The 16,875-nt window shown below is 41.3% G+C and overlaps 1 protein-coding gene across 7 annotated transcripts in view; it reads right to left on the reverse strand.

Annotated features, from left to right (window-relative positions):
- LOC135426955 (smoothelin-like protein 1) overlaps positions 1–14,482 on the reverse strand; it is a 53,934-nt gene extending 39,452 nt beyond the window's left edge. For 2 of the 7 annotated variants that reach the window (XM_064680318.1, XM_064680313.1), the window contains exons 1-2: positions 14,365–14,481; positions 10,405–10,494 (exon numbers count right to left, since the gene is read on the reverse strand). In XM_064680318.1, the coding sequence (XP_064536388.1) occupies positions 10,405–10,461 (57 nt within the window). In that variant the 5' untranslated portion in view covers positions 10,462–10,494; positions 14,365–14,481. Of the gene's footprint in view, positions 1–10,404; positions 10,495–14,364 lie in introns of all 7 variants that reach the window. The other 5 variants (XM_064680315.1, XM_064680319.1, XM_064680311.1 and 2 more) reach the window with 4 other exon arrangements.
- Positions 14,483–16,875: the final 2,393 nt, after the last annotated feature.

A 16,875-nucleotide genomic window follows, 5' to 3' on the forward strand; every position in this document is an offset into this window, starting at 1 on the left:
AAAAATTGTGCCGACCGATAAGTGGACAGTGGGCACACAAAGAGGCCAAACCCATTGATACGATTTCACAATATGTCAACAGATTCTTCGACTCACAATTATAAGTCAATTATAATCGACTGGTTTGCTCGGGTTTGACGTGTTTCGGCTGGCGGAACATGGCCAAACAAATTCACTGCGCGGTGATATCACCAGCAACTGCCAAAAGCTCGAAACAACTAAATCGAAAGCGGAAAACATGCCAAATAACACATGTATTAACAACAACAATAACAATAACAATAACAAAAATGCTTTGTTAACCGTTTTAAATTTAGATGCTTATAGGTAAGACTGTCGACTGTCGACCCAAGAACCTCAGTCAACAATGTATGGCATATATCATATAGAACATCATAAATCATATTCACATTTGAATTCATTAAGTCTAGAGGTTTTCGTTGAATAGAATGCATTTTATAATCACGCGTTCAGTAGAACTTCCAGTGGAAAGATCATTTATAACTTTTTCAAATATATGCTGCGCCTATTTCTGTAATTTATCTTAAAAATATTATATGTTTATCACGCAATGCAAAATATTTAACAAATTTTTAAGCACGATTTCCAGTGAAAACTAGTGCATATTTCCAGTTCCAACTCTCTATATTTATGCATATACTTATGTTATCTTTTCTATATTTATATAGTATATTAATTTGCTTTTTTAAAAAATATCCCATACAATTGTTAAATTTATTTAAGTTATGCACTTTTGAATTGAAATCGTTTTCAATTCCAGCGAAAACAGCTGGAAAATTCCAGTGGATTGTAAGCAATTTCAGCCAGCTGTTTGGCATGGTGGCAACGCCACGTCATTTAGCTGATAAGAACTCAACGAAGGCTTTTTTGACAACTTCGTTAAGTGCAATAAGAACTACAAGCAATATGCAGTGCTGCCCAGTTTACTTAACAGTGTGGCCACACTGGTTTCGTGTTAAAAATTAAACTATTAGCTAAACTGACTGCTAAATTTTGACAATCAAATCAAAATGTTAAAGTAACTGGCAAACTAGCTCCAAAAGTTAAGCTAATTTATGAGCTGAATAAAATATTCTGTTTTGCTGCAGTTAAAGATTATTTTATGGCAGAAGTTCGATTCTATTTTTGGTTGGGTTTTTTCGCTCAACACAGTTGACGCTGCTTTAAAAGGAAGCAGCAGAGAAATCGAAGCGGAGCTTTCACTAAAACTCACATCAAATCATTTAGACAAAAGATGATGGGAGCCAGCTGTCGCGGCTTACGGTATGGGGGCGGGGTATTATAAGATCTAACGGGGGCTGGGTGGAACAGTGTGACCGCCTCGGGGAAGGCGAAAGAAGTGCAACTTGTGTCCAGGAACTGGCGCCGACGTTGACGTGGACATTAACGTTGACGTTAACGCTAACGTTGATGCCAGCGTCTAGACTCTGGAGCAGCGTCTTGAAACGCCGCCTCGTCAAGCGACGATGCCAAATGACGTAATTTCTAAAAAGCGGCTCGTGATAACCAGTTGAAGTCGCCGTCGTCGCACCTCCGCTGCCAGCGGCAACCTGTTGACGCCGACAGCGACGCCGACGCTGACTGCATGCGCCTTCCCTCAGCCCCTCAGCTTCTCTCCACCCGCTGCTGCTGCTGCTGCTGCTGCTGCTGCTGCTGCTGCTGCTGCTGCTGCTGCTGCTGCTGCTGCTGCTGCTGCTGCTGATGATGACGTGACGTGCGAGATTTTGTTGATGCCAGTTGCCGCAAATGCTGATAAATTATTATTATTTTTTGTTTGTTTTTATTTTTATTTTATTTTATGATTTTTTTTTCGCCGTTCATTTTGTGAGCTGTCGTGTCAGCTTTGGAGGTCAGACGTATTTTGTATATTTCGTCTATGCATATAATTGTTGTTGCTTTTCAACTTTGCCAAAAAAAAAAAACAATCAAAAATGAATATAAAAGAAAAAAGAAATCTTTTTGCTATTGAAATTAAAATTTATTAAAATTTAATTGAATTAAAGCGTCGAACGAATGTCGCAAAACACGAACATGCTAGGAAGTGAATGCTGCTCAGCTAGCGGAAGGGGCTGCAGCGCAGTGCGGGGGAGGCGGGTAGAGAGAGAGAGAGAGGGAGAGAGAGAGAGTTGGTGGATACATTGATAAGCGTAAAATTCAGTTTACACGCTCATACGTTTACTCTGACAACAGCAATTATATATTTTGATTCCTGCTTTGTTGGCATTCGTAAACGTTTCACGGGCTGCTAACAATTCTTGCTCTCACTCTTACTTTTGTTCTCTGGGGCGTTTACTCTATCTTTAAACTGTTCTTTCCTTGTATTCCCAAACTCTTTCCCTCCTTGAACGCCCAAATATATCTCCTTCAACAGTAAATTAGCCATTCTTCTGTCCTATTCGCAAACGTTACACTGGCTGCATGCATAGTTTGTATATGTGTATGCATAATATTAACTTTTCACTTTTCCTTCTCGTTTTATCTTAGTTAGTTAAATGAAATTGTTTTCTCTCTCGTATTCGCAAACTTTTCACTGACTGCACTCGTACGTGCGGGCCGCAATCGCTTGTTCTTATCGGAAGACAGCAGCTGGGAATGTCGATCGATATGAAAGTGCAAACTTTCGTTTAGTTGGAACGGCTGCAGCGACACCTGTTGACAGCGACACGCACCAGTGCGCCATCTGGCTGCGGACAATTGCCATCTGGCATTTTGGCATCTGTCTGTTTGGCATTTGGCATTTTGGCATTTGACATTGACAATCAGTTCAATTTGCTGAGGAAATGGCCTGCACTCCGGCTTTAATTGCCCGACTTCGGTCATTTTTTGGCGTCAGTCGTTATTTATAACTATTTCAAATTCATTTCAATTCAATTCCGTTGCATGCATAACAAAAAGTGGGCGACCCAATTGCGAGCCGAGAATCGAGAATCGAGAAGCGCGCAACGCGAATTCGCCAAGTCGACGCCAATTCGCCGCAACTGCGAGCGAATTGTGTCATTCTCAAGCTGGCTGCGACGCCGGCAGAGACGTTGCTGTTTTTTAGCACCTGCGCAGCCGAAACCGAAATTGAAACTATTTAAAACTGCGCATGTTTTAAATATACCCTGCGAGTCTAGCTATATAGTCAAGGGGTATCTTTCGGCCAAATTTCTGAGCCTGCCGTCATTTTACATTTTCAATTTAGGCATTTTTTCAAGATTTTGATGTGGATTTACAAAAGTATTTAAATTTAAAAATAGTTCAAAAAAGTTCTAACATTGGCTTTATCATTGAAATTAAATCAACTATAATAATAATAGAAAATTTGTCTATTTTTGGCTTCGTTCACAGGGTATTCGTTAGTGTATCAGACTCATGGCTAGAATACGTTCACTGGATATACGTCAAACTCTTAGCTAAAATTCGTTCACAGGGTATATTTAAGTGCATCAGCCTGTTAGCTAGAATATATTCTACATGTTCTCGCCAGTATTTACTTTGCTACGGGCTGTAGTCAAGTAAATTTTAGACCTGAGTTCGGTTTGTTTTCAATTTCAGCTGTTTTTCTGTTGTTTTTGTTGATGGGAGGGGAGGGGGGAAAAGGGGGCTTGGGTATGACATTGGGCAGGTGAATTAAACATGCGGCGTCTGTTCTTGAAATTCGTAGCGACTTCGAGGCCCTCGCATCATGCATATTAATCACATACATGCTCATATAACAGTAACATATGTATGCAGACGTATCCAAGACAAATGTCAAAGATAATCTCTCTTTGGCAATGGGAGTTTCTTTCGTCGCTCCGCTGATCGATCGAGTTGTCAACTACAACAACGAGGTACACACATTATAAAATATGGTCTCAACTTTGGTGAGTTGTTATCAAAAACGACGAAAAAGTTTCGCATTTCAAGTAGAAAGTTTCCCACGTTGTCGAGGAACTACTTATTAATATTTATAAACTATTTTCGAACCAATTTCTTCTAGTTTGGTTATATTCGAAAAGCTCAGTGGTCAAGTTCTCGCGTAGTATGAACTATATAGGCTGAGCATAGTATCAAAATTATGTTTTCATTAAAATTTCGATTAAAAATTACATTTATCTATCCATATAATCTGATATCTTTTGAGATCAGAAAAGATTTCAAATAAAAAACCTCCAGCTTAAAAAAGTTCCTGACTTTTTTGCCACACCTTGTTTTTGCAATCTTTTCAAGATCAACTAGCTGTTTCTTACGTACTTCCCGATTTATATGGAAAGAACAACAAAAACTGTACTTATCTCTAGAAATAAACTAACAGACAAACCGGATAACAGTTCAGATCAGCTCAATCGAACTGAGATCGTTGCATATGAAAAAAAAAACTGACCGGAAATCTAAGGTTACAGATGATTGCACTATTTTAAGAGCAGGTGTACGAACAACTGGGAAACTGGGAGACTGGGAAAAGGGGTCTAATCTGAAGACATAAGCTCCGATCCCATAAAATGTATATGTATATATTGGTATGACAATCTGAGTAGATATCAGATCAGAAACTGCAAATGCTCTCTCAAATTCTCCGTTCATTTTCATCACATCGATAAATATCGATAACAGATTAACAATATTTCATTTTTTACATACATACATACATATGTATCTCCTGAATTTTTAAAGCTAGCGCCTTGCGCTTTGGTATATACACACATTTGTATGCCATATTCAGGGCCTGAAAATTTCATACAGATTGGACAGTAAACGGCCAAGTTAACAAAGAACACATTTCCAGCCGGAATGTTGTTGTTAACCGACAGCTTCGGGCTTAATGCAGGGCAACCAATAGTCGGCTTATTAACTGCCCAAATAAGCCCGCAGGCTTAGCAATTGGCCGACTTTAAATCGAAATCTCTTTGGGCCTCAGAACAGATCGCCGTGTGTTCTCGTAGCATTGGGCAAGGCCAGCTGCCCGTGGCAGTGAAAACAGGTTTCACTGTAATTAAATGCATATCGAGATTAGCATAGCTAAATACACCCCCATTTGCCCCCCCCCCTCTCTCTCTCGCTCTCTCTCTCTCTAGCTTGAAGATCTTGATAAAATGATGACACGATCGGTCATATTTTTTGCAGTTCTACCTATTCGTATTCCGTATACGGTATATTTGTAGCGGAATGTAATCGCATTCTCAAGTAGTTCTAGAGATAAGGGCCTTTGTTTGTTTACAAGCTGACGGCCAAAAATTGCTAACAGCGACGCCGGCAGCGACGCGAGCAGCGCCGCTTGTGTCGCTGACTAACTGAATGTTATGCAAAAGAAAATAAAAAAAAAACTTCAAAGTGTGAAAGTTATTAGCAAATGCAATGTGTGTGTGTGTGTGTGTGTGTGTGTGTGCGAGTGTGAGTGCGTGTTCGCAAAAATATGCCATTAATTTACCTGTCTATAGGTGGGCTAATCACAGTGGCTCCTCCAAATGACAGAAGCACACAATAGCTGGCAGGTAACAAAAAAATGTCGTTATCTTTTTTCAAACTGCGCCCTTTTCTCGAATTTCGTTGAGTTGTTGTTGGGTTCGTTGTGTTGTTGTTTTTTTTTTTTTTGCGTATTTCGCTTTTTATTTATACTTATTTTATGTTGCACCACCGGCAAACACACAAACAAACACTTGGTCGGGTTGGGTTGGGTGTGACTAATCCTGTTGCCGTTTCTCGCTGGATTCGTGCTTTTTGGGCTTATGTTCTTTAAGCTCGTACGGCAAATAAATCAAAAGTCGCTGCGAGTTTTTTGGTTGGCCAAAAAAATATATATGTGTGTGTGTGGGAATATGTACAATAACAAGCAAACAAAAAAAAAATTAAAACAATTCTGTGCTGTGCCTTGTTGTTGTTCTTGTTGTTGTTGGTAAGCTGCTGCTTCTTCTTCTTCTGGGGAGTTGAGTTTCGTTTTTAAAACCGAGCGTCGGCACGTTGCAATCGATCGAGCACCAAAATCAGACTGAAGTTCGCCCATTCAGAATCAAAGCCGCGTAAAGTGGACGGCCAACCGGCCGAAGCTTAGACAGCAGCCGCAGCAGCGCAGCTGATGACGACAGCGCCGCGCAGTCAGCAGCAGAGATATGACCGAATACCGACAACAACACCGCGAAGATGACAGCGACGTCGTCGTCGTCGTCGTCGGCGTCGTCGCCGTCGATCGAGGGCTATATGTGTGCGTGTGTGTGCGTGTGCGCGCTGCTGCCTCGGCTTGTATGCGTATGCGTGTGAGTTGCCCCCGCTATCAGTGCAGCGGCCGCTGTCAGCTGCGCTGCCTTTTTATGTGCGCAAAGTAACACATGAAAAACAAAACAAAACAAAACAAAAACAGCGGCTTAGAGTGAGGCTGCGAAAACAACAACAACAAGACGAGCAGCAGCAGCAGAACAACAACAACAGTTTGTAACGGCGAGTTTCTTGCTGTTGTTCTATAGGACCACATCGACTACCCTATAAAGAATATGCACCTAGTCCAAATTGGAATTTGTTTTTGCATAAGCTATGACTAATTGGAGCTCAGAGTGAGAATGACTCGCTGTAAGTAGAGTAGATATTGCTTATTTTTTTGTATATTGTTTAAGGTTAGGTTCGTGGGGCAGTTCCTGTATTTGACGCACGTTTCGAATAACGATTTATTGAAAAGTTTATTTCTGATATCTTTGTTTAATGTTTAAGAAACTATGTTTATATTGACTTTATAGGTACATGTGTACAATGGTAATGGATTTGTTTAAAGTGCTGTTATAGCCGTAATAAACATACATAGCTTATGGCTGTGTTTATAGAGGAATACTGTGAAATCGACACACTCAAATTATAGGTTATGTATTCAATTACCAATAAATGGAAAAATCTATATTGAATTATTGAAATCTATGCACTGAAATTGCTATTTATATCATTTTTCTTATGATTAGAGTTCAAATGAAACCCATTCTCTATATCAACGATTGCTTGAAAATGGAAAATATACATATATAAATATGTATATAAATTTTTATATTTTATTCTGACTTGGTAAAAAAATCTTCCAATTTTATATGTTGTATGTAATGTTCGAATTTTAATTTTAAACAAAATACTGATTAATTTTTTAAGAAAAGCGCCTCTCGCACTTCTCCTTCTCTAATGATTTAATGTTATTTAATTATTTTGACCGACTCTTATTGCCTATATGGTAAGAGTATTTAAAATTCGACAAGCTGGAATGCGCAAGAGTCGCCAATTTTTAACGAAGCTTAACTTACAGCGAACTTTTTTATACCGTATTGATTTCAGCCTAAAGCTAGCTCTTGTCTCTACTTTGGTTCGGGTATTAGGGTATACAAAGTGCGACAAGTGCGCGTATATATAGTTTCAACTGATTACAGTTCAGTTTTGGCTAATGATGCGACGACTGTTGAGGCAAATTTGCATAAGGTTGGCAACTCCATAATGATATTGCCAGTGGGATTTGGCTAATCGATCGTGCAAAAATGGGAAAACTTCAAAGTGCCCAACAACAACAATGAACGTGTCCAAGTGGACAGCCGAATCGGCCGAATTGCTGAACAATCAATCGTAGCGCCAGGCACAGCTCAGCTGTGTATATATGTATAAAATATATATTTTAAATTAATTATATATATGTACATATATGTATATGTAAATCAGTGGAATGGCATTCGTGTATTGATCATGTTTGGGTGGGTGTCATTGTTGCAGTTGCCAATTCGTAGGCTTTTGTAAACAACACGATTCAAAAGACGCCCCCACGCGACAAAAAGCAAAAGCTCTAAAGCAGCAGAAGAAAAAAATTACTCATGCAGACGCTGCGCAGACGTCGTGGCTAGACAGCAGCCGATAAACGATTAACGATAGACAATGGCCATTTGCCGATAGACGATAGACAGCAACGTGACCAGTTCGGCAACGTTTGATGGAGTTTCTGTTCACTTGCTGCGACTGCATTTGGCCAATGGCCATGTGGCTTCTGGTTCGAACTGGTGGCAACTGTTGCAGGCAGACAGACAGAGAGACATATGGCCATAGCGGGTGTCTCTGTGCCAATTGCGGCTCAGGTTTATTGATTTATTTTGCAGTTAACGTCAACGTCAACGTCAGCGCCGCGGCCCACGCGACACTGGCTTCAAATCATGGCCGAGAGATTGGCGCAATTGTAAAGCGGCCAACGCGCAAAAGCCTATAAAACGCACACACTAAAAACAAGAAAGAGTGCTAAGTCGGTCGTGCGCGATCAGAAGATACCCTGCAGCCAGGCTCGAGTTGCTTTATAACTAAACGAATCTTGAACATTACCTGAAAATTGATATTTATCGATAGATCGGCAATGGGCCGATATGTGTATACATATAATATATCGGCTCAACTGTTGATGCTAATCACGATGATGCCAGCCTGCAAATATGCCCACTTGCAGCCATTTGCAATGTGGTTACAGGGTATGGCAAAAAAAAAGCCACGGCCAATCGCCAATGAAGCCTGACCAGCTACAGGCAGAACGCCAGCGACAGCTGTGGCGTCATCGCCGCGTTCCAAGGAGCTCTGCCCAACTGGATTCGCCGCGGCGGTCAGGCGAGTTCAGATGCTGCTCGAAATTGATGCACGGCGCATGACTCATCAGCCGCAGCGGAGCCACTTTATCAGGCGCCCCAATTGGCCACTCTCGAAAGACAAAGATAGGGTGAGAGCGAGACAGAGCGCGGCTCAGACGCAGTCGACGCAGCGCCGCTGTCGCCGGCGCCGTCGCAGTCGCTGTTGCTGTCTGTGTGTCAGTGGCAGCGGCAGCGCAAGCGTCTGCGTCTGCGTGGGCTGATTAACGTCTGCTGCTATTTTTGTACAATTTTCGTATTTATTATTATTATTAATATAGATGTTTTTCTATTGTCGCCGCTCGTAGATCATTTTGGCCAAGTTAAGAGACATCGTCATCGTTTTTCCATTGATTTTTTTGTTTAACGACATTTTAACGATAATTGCGCGCCGTCTAAGCCAGCTCAGCGCACACAGCCCACACAGCGGAGCCGGAGCCGGAGCAGAGAGACCCGGTCAGGCCAACCCCATAAATGACCCAATTTGGTCAGGTTGAACTGGGTTGAGCTGGGTTCTGGTCTGTGTGTGAATCTCCACAGCTTGTTCTCGAATAACGCTGCCCCTCTCTCCCCTCTCTCTCTCTCCCCCTCCATGTCTGTCTACTTTAAAGGCAATGACTGACGCATCCAGCAACGGCGGAGAGGCAATGAACTTGCAACAGGTGGCTTAGTGGTTAGGTGAGCCAACAACTAGACAGAGGAGCATAGGAAGAGAAAGACGAAGAGGAGCACAGCTGAGCTGAGAATTACATAGAAGGCACCATATCCAGAATATGAGTAAATCGAATAAAGATATAATAGCAAAAACTTGAGCGAAAGGCTCTGCGAAAGTCGAAGTAAAGGATATACAGTGATCCCTCGCTAATTGCAGCTTTCAGTAACTTTCAGAAGCTGCTTGCTACACAACGCAGACTGGTTATTACTCCTGACAGCTACAATACTCAAATATACCTTAAGGCCAGACAAATTTCAGATCTGACATTAAATTCCAATCCTGAAAACAACTTGAGGTATGCTTAGCAAAAGCTGTTTGATACATAACTCAAATGTATGGACTTACTCTCATCTATGGATTCATAACAAAAGCTGCATTGTATAGGACACAAATGCAAATCTCCTGTAAGATGCGTTTTAAACAATGCATGACAAAAGCTGATTGATTTAAAACTCAAATTTATTCCTAAGATTCACACAAAAAGCCAACACTGCAACGCATAAGATAGCCGAAAGAATATTTGGAGACTTATACTCTCTTCTCGACTAAGCCAAACAAAGCCGAACAAAAGCTGATTGATATACGGCACAATTAAGGAGCTTATTGATGTACAACTTTTCGGTACGCCTGGAATAGTAAGTTGATATAAAACTCGAGTGAAAATAAAGGATATGTAGAATGTGGAAAGACATTAAGAGATTTCGGAGCAGGTAGCTACAATACTTATTGTCAGCACTTACAGGCAAAAAGCTGTTTGCTGCATAACTCGAAAGTTAACTGTTATTTGAGTGCATAAACATGAATTGAAACAGACTAAAGAGACAAACAGGACGCTGAAGGAGTTACCAGCAGGCCAAGCACCGAAAGCTGATTGGTATACAACTCACACGTGAGCTCATTGGTATGACACTCACATGAAGAGCTGAGATACTCTACAAACGTGAGAAAGATGCGAATACCAAGGCAATGTAAATGATAAAATATGCTTCTTTCAGTTTAACCCTAAATAAGATCTCAGATAAATATACATATATCCAAGTTAAATATATAATGCAAAGCATGTAGTACTTGTACTTTCACAGCGCTTACCATTTTCCTCAGCAACTCCTCGTTTTGTATGGCACCCAAATCGCATTCCAGTTCCATGGCAAAAACAGTTGCAACGTTCGGTGGCGACTCCTGCACAAAAAAAAAAAAATAAATAAAAATAAATTAAAATCAAAAACAAAAAGAAAAACCCATTCATATGCACAATAAGTAAGTTAAATGAAAATGTCAGTTGAAGGCGGCCGTTGGCTGCCTTCCGATGATGCAATTCACTTTATCGTACCCTGTATGTGTACATGACATGCTCGATTGGGGTATGCCAAACTTGTAAGAGAAGCTGAAAAAAGCTCAGGCATCCATTTTGATTTGTGATTGGCTGGTAGGCTGATGGGAGTATGTAGCTTAGATCAGAAAAAAGGGTGTTTGCTAGTCGATCAATAGCAGAAAACGCCTACTCCTACTCCAAAAAAACAAAGCACAGGATATTTTCTAGTCGATTAATAGCTAAAAGCACCTACTCCTACTTGTTGCTCTAAAAAAAGAACGCAGGGTATTTTCTAGTCGATCAGTAGGAAAGAGCGCCTACTGCTACTCTATTAAACAAAGCACGGGGTATTTGCTAGTCGATCAATAGTAACAAGCAGCTACTGCTGTTCAAAAAAAATGTGCACAGGGTATCTGCTGGTCGCTCATCATAGTTCAATTCATAGCTCAATACGAAAAGTACAGGGTATCTGCTAGTCTATGATAAACAACAAGGTTCTACTGCTACTTGTTGCTCTAAAAAAGCACAGGGTATCTGATAGTCTATCTTTAGTAAAAGGTTCCTCCTACTAGTTGTAGATCTACATAAAGCACAGGCTAGCTGGCAGTCTATCATTAGCAATAAGCGCCTACTGCTCTAAAAGAGAAGAAGCACAGGGTATCTGCTAGTCGCTAATCATTGTTGTTCAATAATAAAAACACAGGTTATCTGTTAGTCTATAATAAGCAGCAAGGTTCAACTGTTACTTGTTGTTCTAAAACAAAGCATAGGGTATCTGGTAGTCTATCATTAGCAAAAGGTACCATCTACTACTTGTTGATCTAAAACAAATCCCAGGGTATCTGGTAGTGTATCATTAGCAAAAGCCGCCTACTGCTACTTGTTGCCACTAAAAATGCGAATGCATTTTTCATTTTGATTCATTTGTTGTTGTTGTTGTTGTTGTTGTTGTTGTTGCGGTTTCTCAAGTGTACGTCCATAGATTCGTTAATATTATTTTCAATTTATCATGATTTCTGTGTATGTGTGTGTGTGTGTGCGTGTGTGTTTGTTTTTTATTGCACTCCAGCACGACGACGAGGCGAACCAGATCCCCACCAAGTCCAAGTCCCCAAATGCCCCAAGTCTCCCAAACGAGTTGTGACATTTCCCCCGTAAATGGTTAAAATGAAACATGGCAAATGTTGTTGTTGTTGTCGTCGTTGTTGTTGTCGTCGTTGTTGTTGTTGTTGTTGTTGTTGTTGTTGTTGTTGTTGTTGTTGTTGTTGTTTTTGTTGTTATTGTTGCTGCTGCTCATTGGCCTGGCAGCTGTGATTAGTTGATGCGGCCGCCAGCGTCGCATTTGGGTTTCAGTTTTGGTTAAGATCAAAACACGATGTTCGGTCAAACGGCAATTGGAATCCACAGCACGTTCTCGGCGCAAGGTGAGGGGACTCTCAAGGGGGCGGTCGACGGGGCGGGGCCGGGCGGGGCGAGGCAGCTCGCCGTCCGGCTGCCAAAAGCCAAACAAGTTCATAACCACAATTGGGCAAATAGGCTGACGATAGTCAGTCAGTCAGTCAGTCAACCAGTCAGTCAATCAGTTGGTCAATCAGTCAGTCAGTCAGTCAGTTGGTCAGTCAGTCAATCAGTCAGTCAGTCAGTCAGTCAATCAGTCAGTCAATCAGTTGGTCAATCAGTCAGTCAGTCAGTCAGTCAGTCAGTCAGTCAGTCAGTCAGTCAGTCAATCAGTCAGTTGGTCAGTCAGTCAGTCAATCAGTCTGTCAATCAGTTGGTCAGTCAGTCAATCAGTCAGTCAGTCAGTCAGTTGGTCAGTCAGTCAGTCAGTCAATCAGTCGGTCAGTCAGTCAGTCAGTCAGTCAGTCGCCGCATCCAGCAGCGGGGTCAGCCGCCCAAAAACCGGAGCCGAACTGAACTTGAAACTGAAGGTGCACGAGAAGAAAACCCTTTAATAGAAGTGAAGGTCAAGTCTAGATTTTATGCGGCTATTCCAAGACACATTTATATATATGATCTATATATATATATATAATCTATGTATATATATAGAGAACTAAGCGTATAGAAACAAGTATGCCCGACTAGCAGATATGCTGCACCCAAAGCCAGGCTGTTTTCGCAATATACATATAAGGGAAATGTGTTCTCAAGTAACATCGGTTCTTGTTGTCCGATCATAAATGCAATTTTCAGGGCTTAAATATAGCTGAGAAAAGTATGTGCATGCCAAAGCGCAAGGGTTTAGCTTGGGAAGTTTTTTTTTGATTTTGAAGGGAATGAAGGCAGCTGTTCATGAAGTTAACTATTCTGAACCCGAATTTACTATCCTATAACCAACAAACCAAATGTGGTGTATCAAGCTTTTATAAAATTCGAGTTTTGCCGAGGAAAGCAAGTCTCAAAATCGATATTTATCGTTAATATGCAAATGGAAGAAGACATTGCAAATAAAAACTTTTGAAATAATAAAATTATTACTCGAATCATTGCTTACAATTTGAAGCCTCTGGCTTTTGATCAAGAATATATGTATATTGATATTTATTGATATAATCTAAAGAAATCCTTTTGTAGCTCTAAATTTGTAAATGAGCAATAGATTCTGAAGGTTCTTTGATACAAGCCATAATATTTTGTGTTACATGATGTCATATCACTTGGAAATGTACTCTAGAGTCGGTCTACAACTTGACGTTAATGATCAAAGGAATTATTCAGCGATTAAATATATTTTTTGCTCTACGCAGGAGATATTATGAGATATTAGTTGACCCATTGTGAAAAGAATAATTCACGATAAGTAATAGAAATCGTTCGATTTAATTAACCCCACTGATTAAACATTTTCTATTATATTGAGCATTAAGCTACGCTTAAATATAATCGTATGAGCATATATTGTGTGATACTAAACGATAGAGACGTTTTTATAGCTTTTGGCCATACACATTTGCCGCAAAAGGTTACAGAGGGTCTACCCTGGTCGCCATTTGTGGAATAAGTCTCAAGCATAGCCTAAAAGAGCTTGACAAACAGCTCTCATTTAAAGCCCTTAATGCCATATAACGTTAGATAAACAAGCTATCTGCATAATTATAGCCAATTTAGCTGCGCCACAATTCATTTGAGCTCGTCTCCATAGCTCAAAAGTCAGCGATTTACATGTGTTGCTTAATTTGTAATCTTTCAATTTGACGGATCAATGGAATTATCGCGTGTCTGTGTGAGAATCGCGTAGGTAGGCGCGTGGCCAATGCCCCGCGACTGAAACGACGATTAACGATAAACGATAAATGACAGGCATTGTGGCGGGCGCTCGTTAATTTTCGAATGCCCGAAAATGTGAACGCAAACAACAAAATATGGCAATGCGCTTAATTCCTATTGATATCCAATTTGATTTAAATTAGTTATGTTTTTTTATTATTATTATTGCTGTGATTTGTACATTTGATTTATGCGTAGCTCGCCCACAGTGCGAGCGAAAGAGACGGCTAGAGCGAGACTGAGCTGCCGCTGTGTAAGGCGATATATTCAATAGCTGATTGATTGATTAATTTGCCGCTAGATGGCGCCTAGGAGCCAACAGGAAAACCGCAAAACACTTAGAACATGTTGGAACTTAATTTGCATGCAAATGTGTGCGTGCCTCTGCGTGTGCGTGTGCGTGTGTGTGTGTGTGTGTGGATGCTATTGTGCCAGTGTGTGCGTGCGTGTGTGTGTGCTGCCAATCTTACCTGCTGCTGCTTATCAGAGACGTCGACAGCGTCGCGGCTTTTGTAACTGGAGACAAACACAAGTTGAAGACAAACAGCAACAACAATTTAAATAAATATAAGTATGTATATTAAAAAAAAAAAAAATGGAATTAATGAAAAACAAACACACACACACGTTCGGAGAAAAGCTCTAGGTAATTACTGTAATTGTATTTGTTAAAGTTCTACACGGAAAGAGCTTAAGTTACGTGAATTAAGCAAAAAGCGATCGCGAGCTTGTTTTGAACGGACGGAGGGGGAGGGGGCGCACTTTTGATTGACTTGCGGTTGCAACAAATAACTGTTTGATGTTCTGCTTCTTCTTGTTATTGTTGTTGCCGGCACACGCGAATGAAGAAATTGTGAACAAAAAGACGACAAAAAAGAAAAGAAGCTGCCAGAAAATGCACGTAAAAAATAAAAACAAAATGTTGCTAAGCAAAGTTGATTGTTTTGCTGCAATTGTTTAAAGTTCGCTGTTGTTGTTGCTGTTGTTGTTGTAACTGTTGTTGTTGTAAATGCTGTTGTTAACTGTGTGAAAGATGCGCACAACCGTTTGGCACGAGCGGAGGCTCTTAACTGATTGTGCAAACTGCAATTGTTGCTGCATTTAGGCTCGTCGCCGAGCAGAGAGATAGGCGCCAGCAGCAGTAGCCGCAGCAGCAGCAGCAGCAGCAGCAGCAACAACAACACGCTGAAGGGGCTGAGGAGCTGTGGGCAGCGGTCAACTCCACACAGTCCCAGTCCGGATGTGGTTCGCCTCGTCGCAAATGTCGCTGCGCTGCGCGTGCGTGCGTGTGCGTGCGTCTGTGTGCGTGCGTGTGTGTGCGTGCGTGCGTGTGTGTGCGTGCATGTACTTAGCTGTCTCACAAGGAATAAAAAAAACAACAACAACAACAGCAAAAACAACACTCCACAAATCAGACATAACCTTCAATGCAATGACAACAATTGAACTCAACTTAAATTGAGGCCCTGCTCCGCAAGGACTTTTATTGTTCGCCCTTTTCGCATGCATAATTTATGAAATATACAAATAAATAGTTAATTACGTTTATTTCAAACTTTAAACTAGCTTATCAACTATCAAAGCTTTCCAATTAAGTACCTTATCATTTAGCAGCTGTGCAATCTTCTTTTTGCAAATGACCGCACATTTATTTCAATTATAATAATATTATATAAATTTTATTTATTTTTTTTAAATTTTATTTCATGGTTAAAATGCATGTAAAACTTGGTACTCTAAAATATCCTATATAGGTCATAATTTCCCCTCCCCCATAACTCGGTCAAGTCTTATCCGATTTTCCCGAGGTTTGTGTCTTGGTTCATGGTTTGACCTCCAGATCAATTTGGCATCTTAATCTGGCAAATGGTACCCCAAAATTTCCCACCATGTAACATATAAACCGCCTGCAAATTAAATATATAGGCCACATTTAGACTCGGCTGGTTTAGGAATATATGTATGTATATACTTTGTGGGACTTTGAAGTCTTCTTCTAAGCGCTCGACAAGGATTTAAGGAACTGGCTGCCACACCTGAAGAAAGGGTTGCAATTTGAAGATCAGATAGTAAAAGAAGATGAAATCTAGAAATGAACGAGTTTTATTTTTAGGCGCGTTTTGTTGTCTATATATATGCATGTATGTGAACAGGATCCGAAGCTAATGACAGTTCCTCGATTCGATGGCCGCCATCTTGGTCCGACTGTTTAGAGGCCATTCGAATTGCGACGGCGACGACGACGTGGATGATGCAACAGATTCGAGTCCAGCTGGAACTCATCGCCGCTGGATGTGGTCGATTGGATGACCTCGTTTGTGGAGCTAATGCTGCTCTCATCGCTGGCCTCGCTCCCGTCCGATGGCACCGGCGATGGCACCGGCGATGGCACCGGCGATGGCCACTCCATTTCCATGAGCTTCGGCCCGCCGGCACCGACTGCCGGCGTGTCCAGCTCCAGCTCCAGCGAGAGGGCACCGAACTGCTGCTCCATTTTGCGGCTGGCGTCCTCCACAAAATACTCCTCGGCTGCCGGGCCCTCGGCCTCGTCCTCCGGTATCGGCGGCAGTGTATCCGGCATTTTGAACGATTCCCGCGACTTGTTCAACAACAGCGAGGCAATATAATCGCGCTCCTTAACCACTTTGCGTACGTTCTGCATTCTGCGTTGATGAGGATTCGCTAAATTGATTGACTTTTTTTCCTGTGTGAATTTTATTTGCTATCCCAATTGACAGTTATCAAGTGTTGTTAATGACAGCTAAACACACAGCACACTAGATCAAGGACTCCCGGCCCCTGTTAATTCCAGACTCAGCCAATTTCAAGGCTGGCTAGATTAAAGACTCCGCCTCTGTTAATGCCCTTTCGATTCTGTTAACCGCATAGAATACTCTGTTAGCTCGAGTAACAGTGGTCGGTTATCTAATAAGAACTCGAAAGACTGACTAGATGACAAACCCGGCAACTGTTAGTTCTGT

The sequence above is a fragment of the Drosophila montana genome, unplaced genomic scaffold, assembly GCF_035044405.1.
Source record: "Drosophila montana isolate Dmon_TW-CO22-7 unplaced genomic scaffold, ASM3504440v1 contig_2106_1, whole genome shotgun sequence".
NCBI lineage: Eukaryota > Metazoa > Arthropoda > Insecta > Diptera > Drosophilidae > Drosophila > Drosophila montana.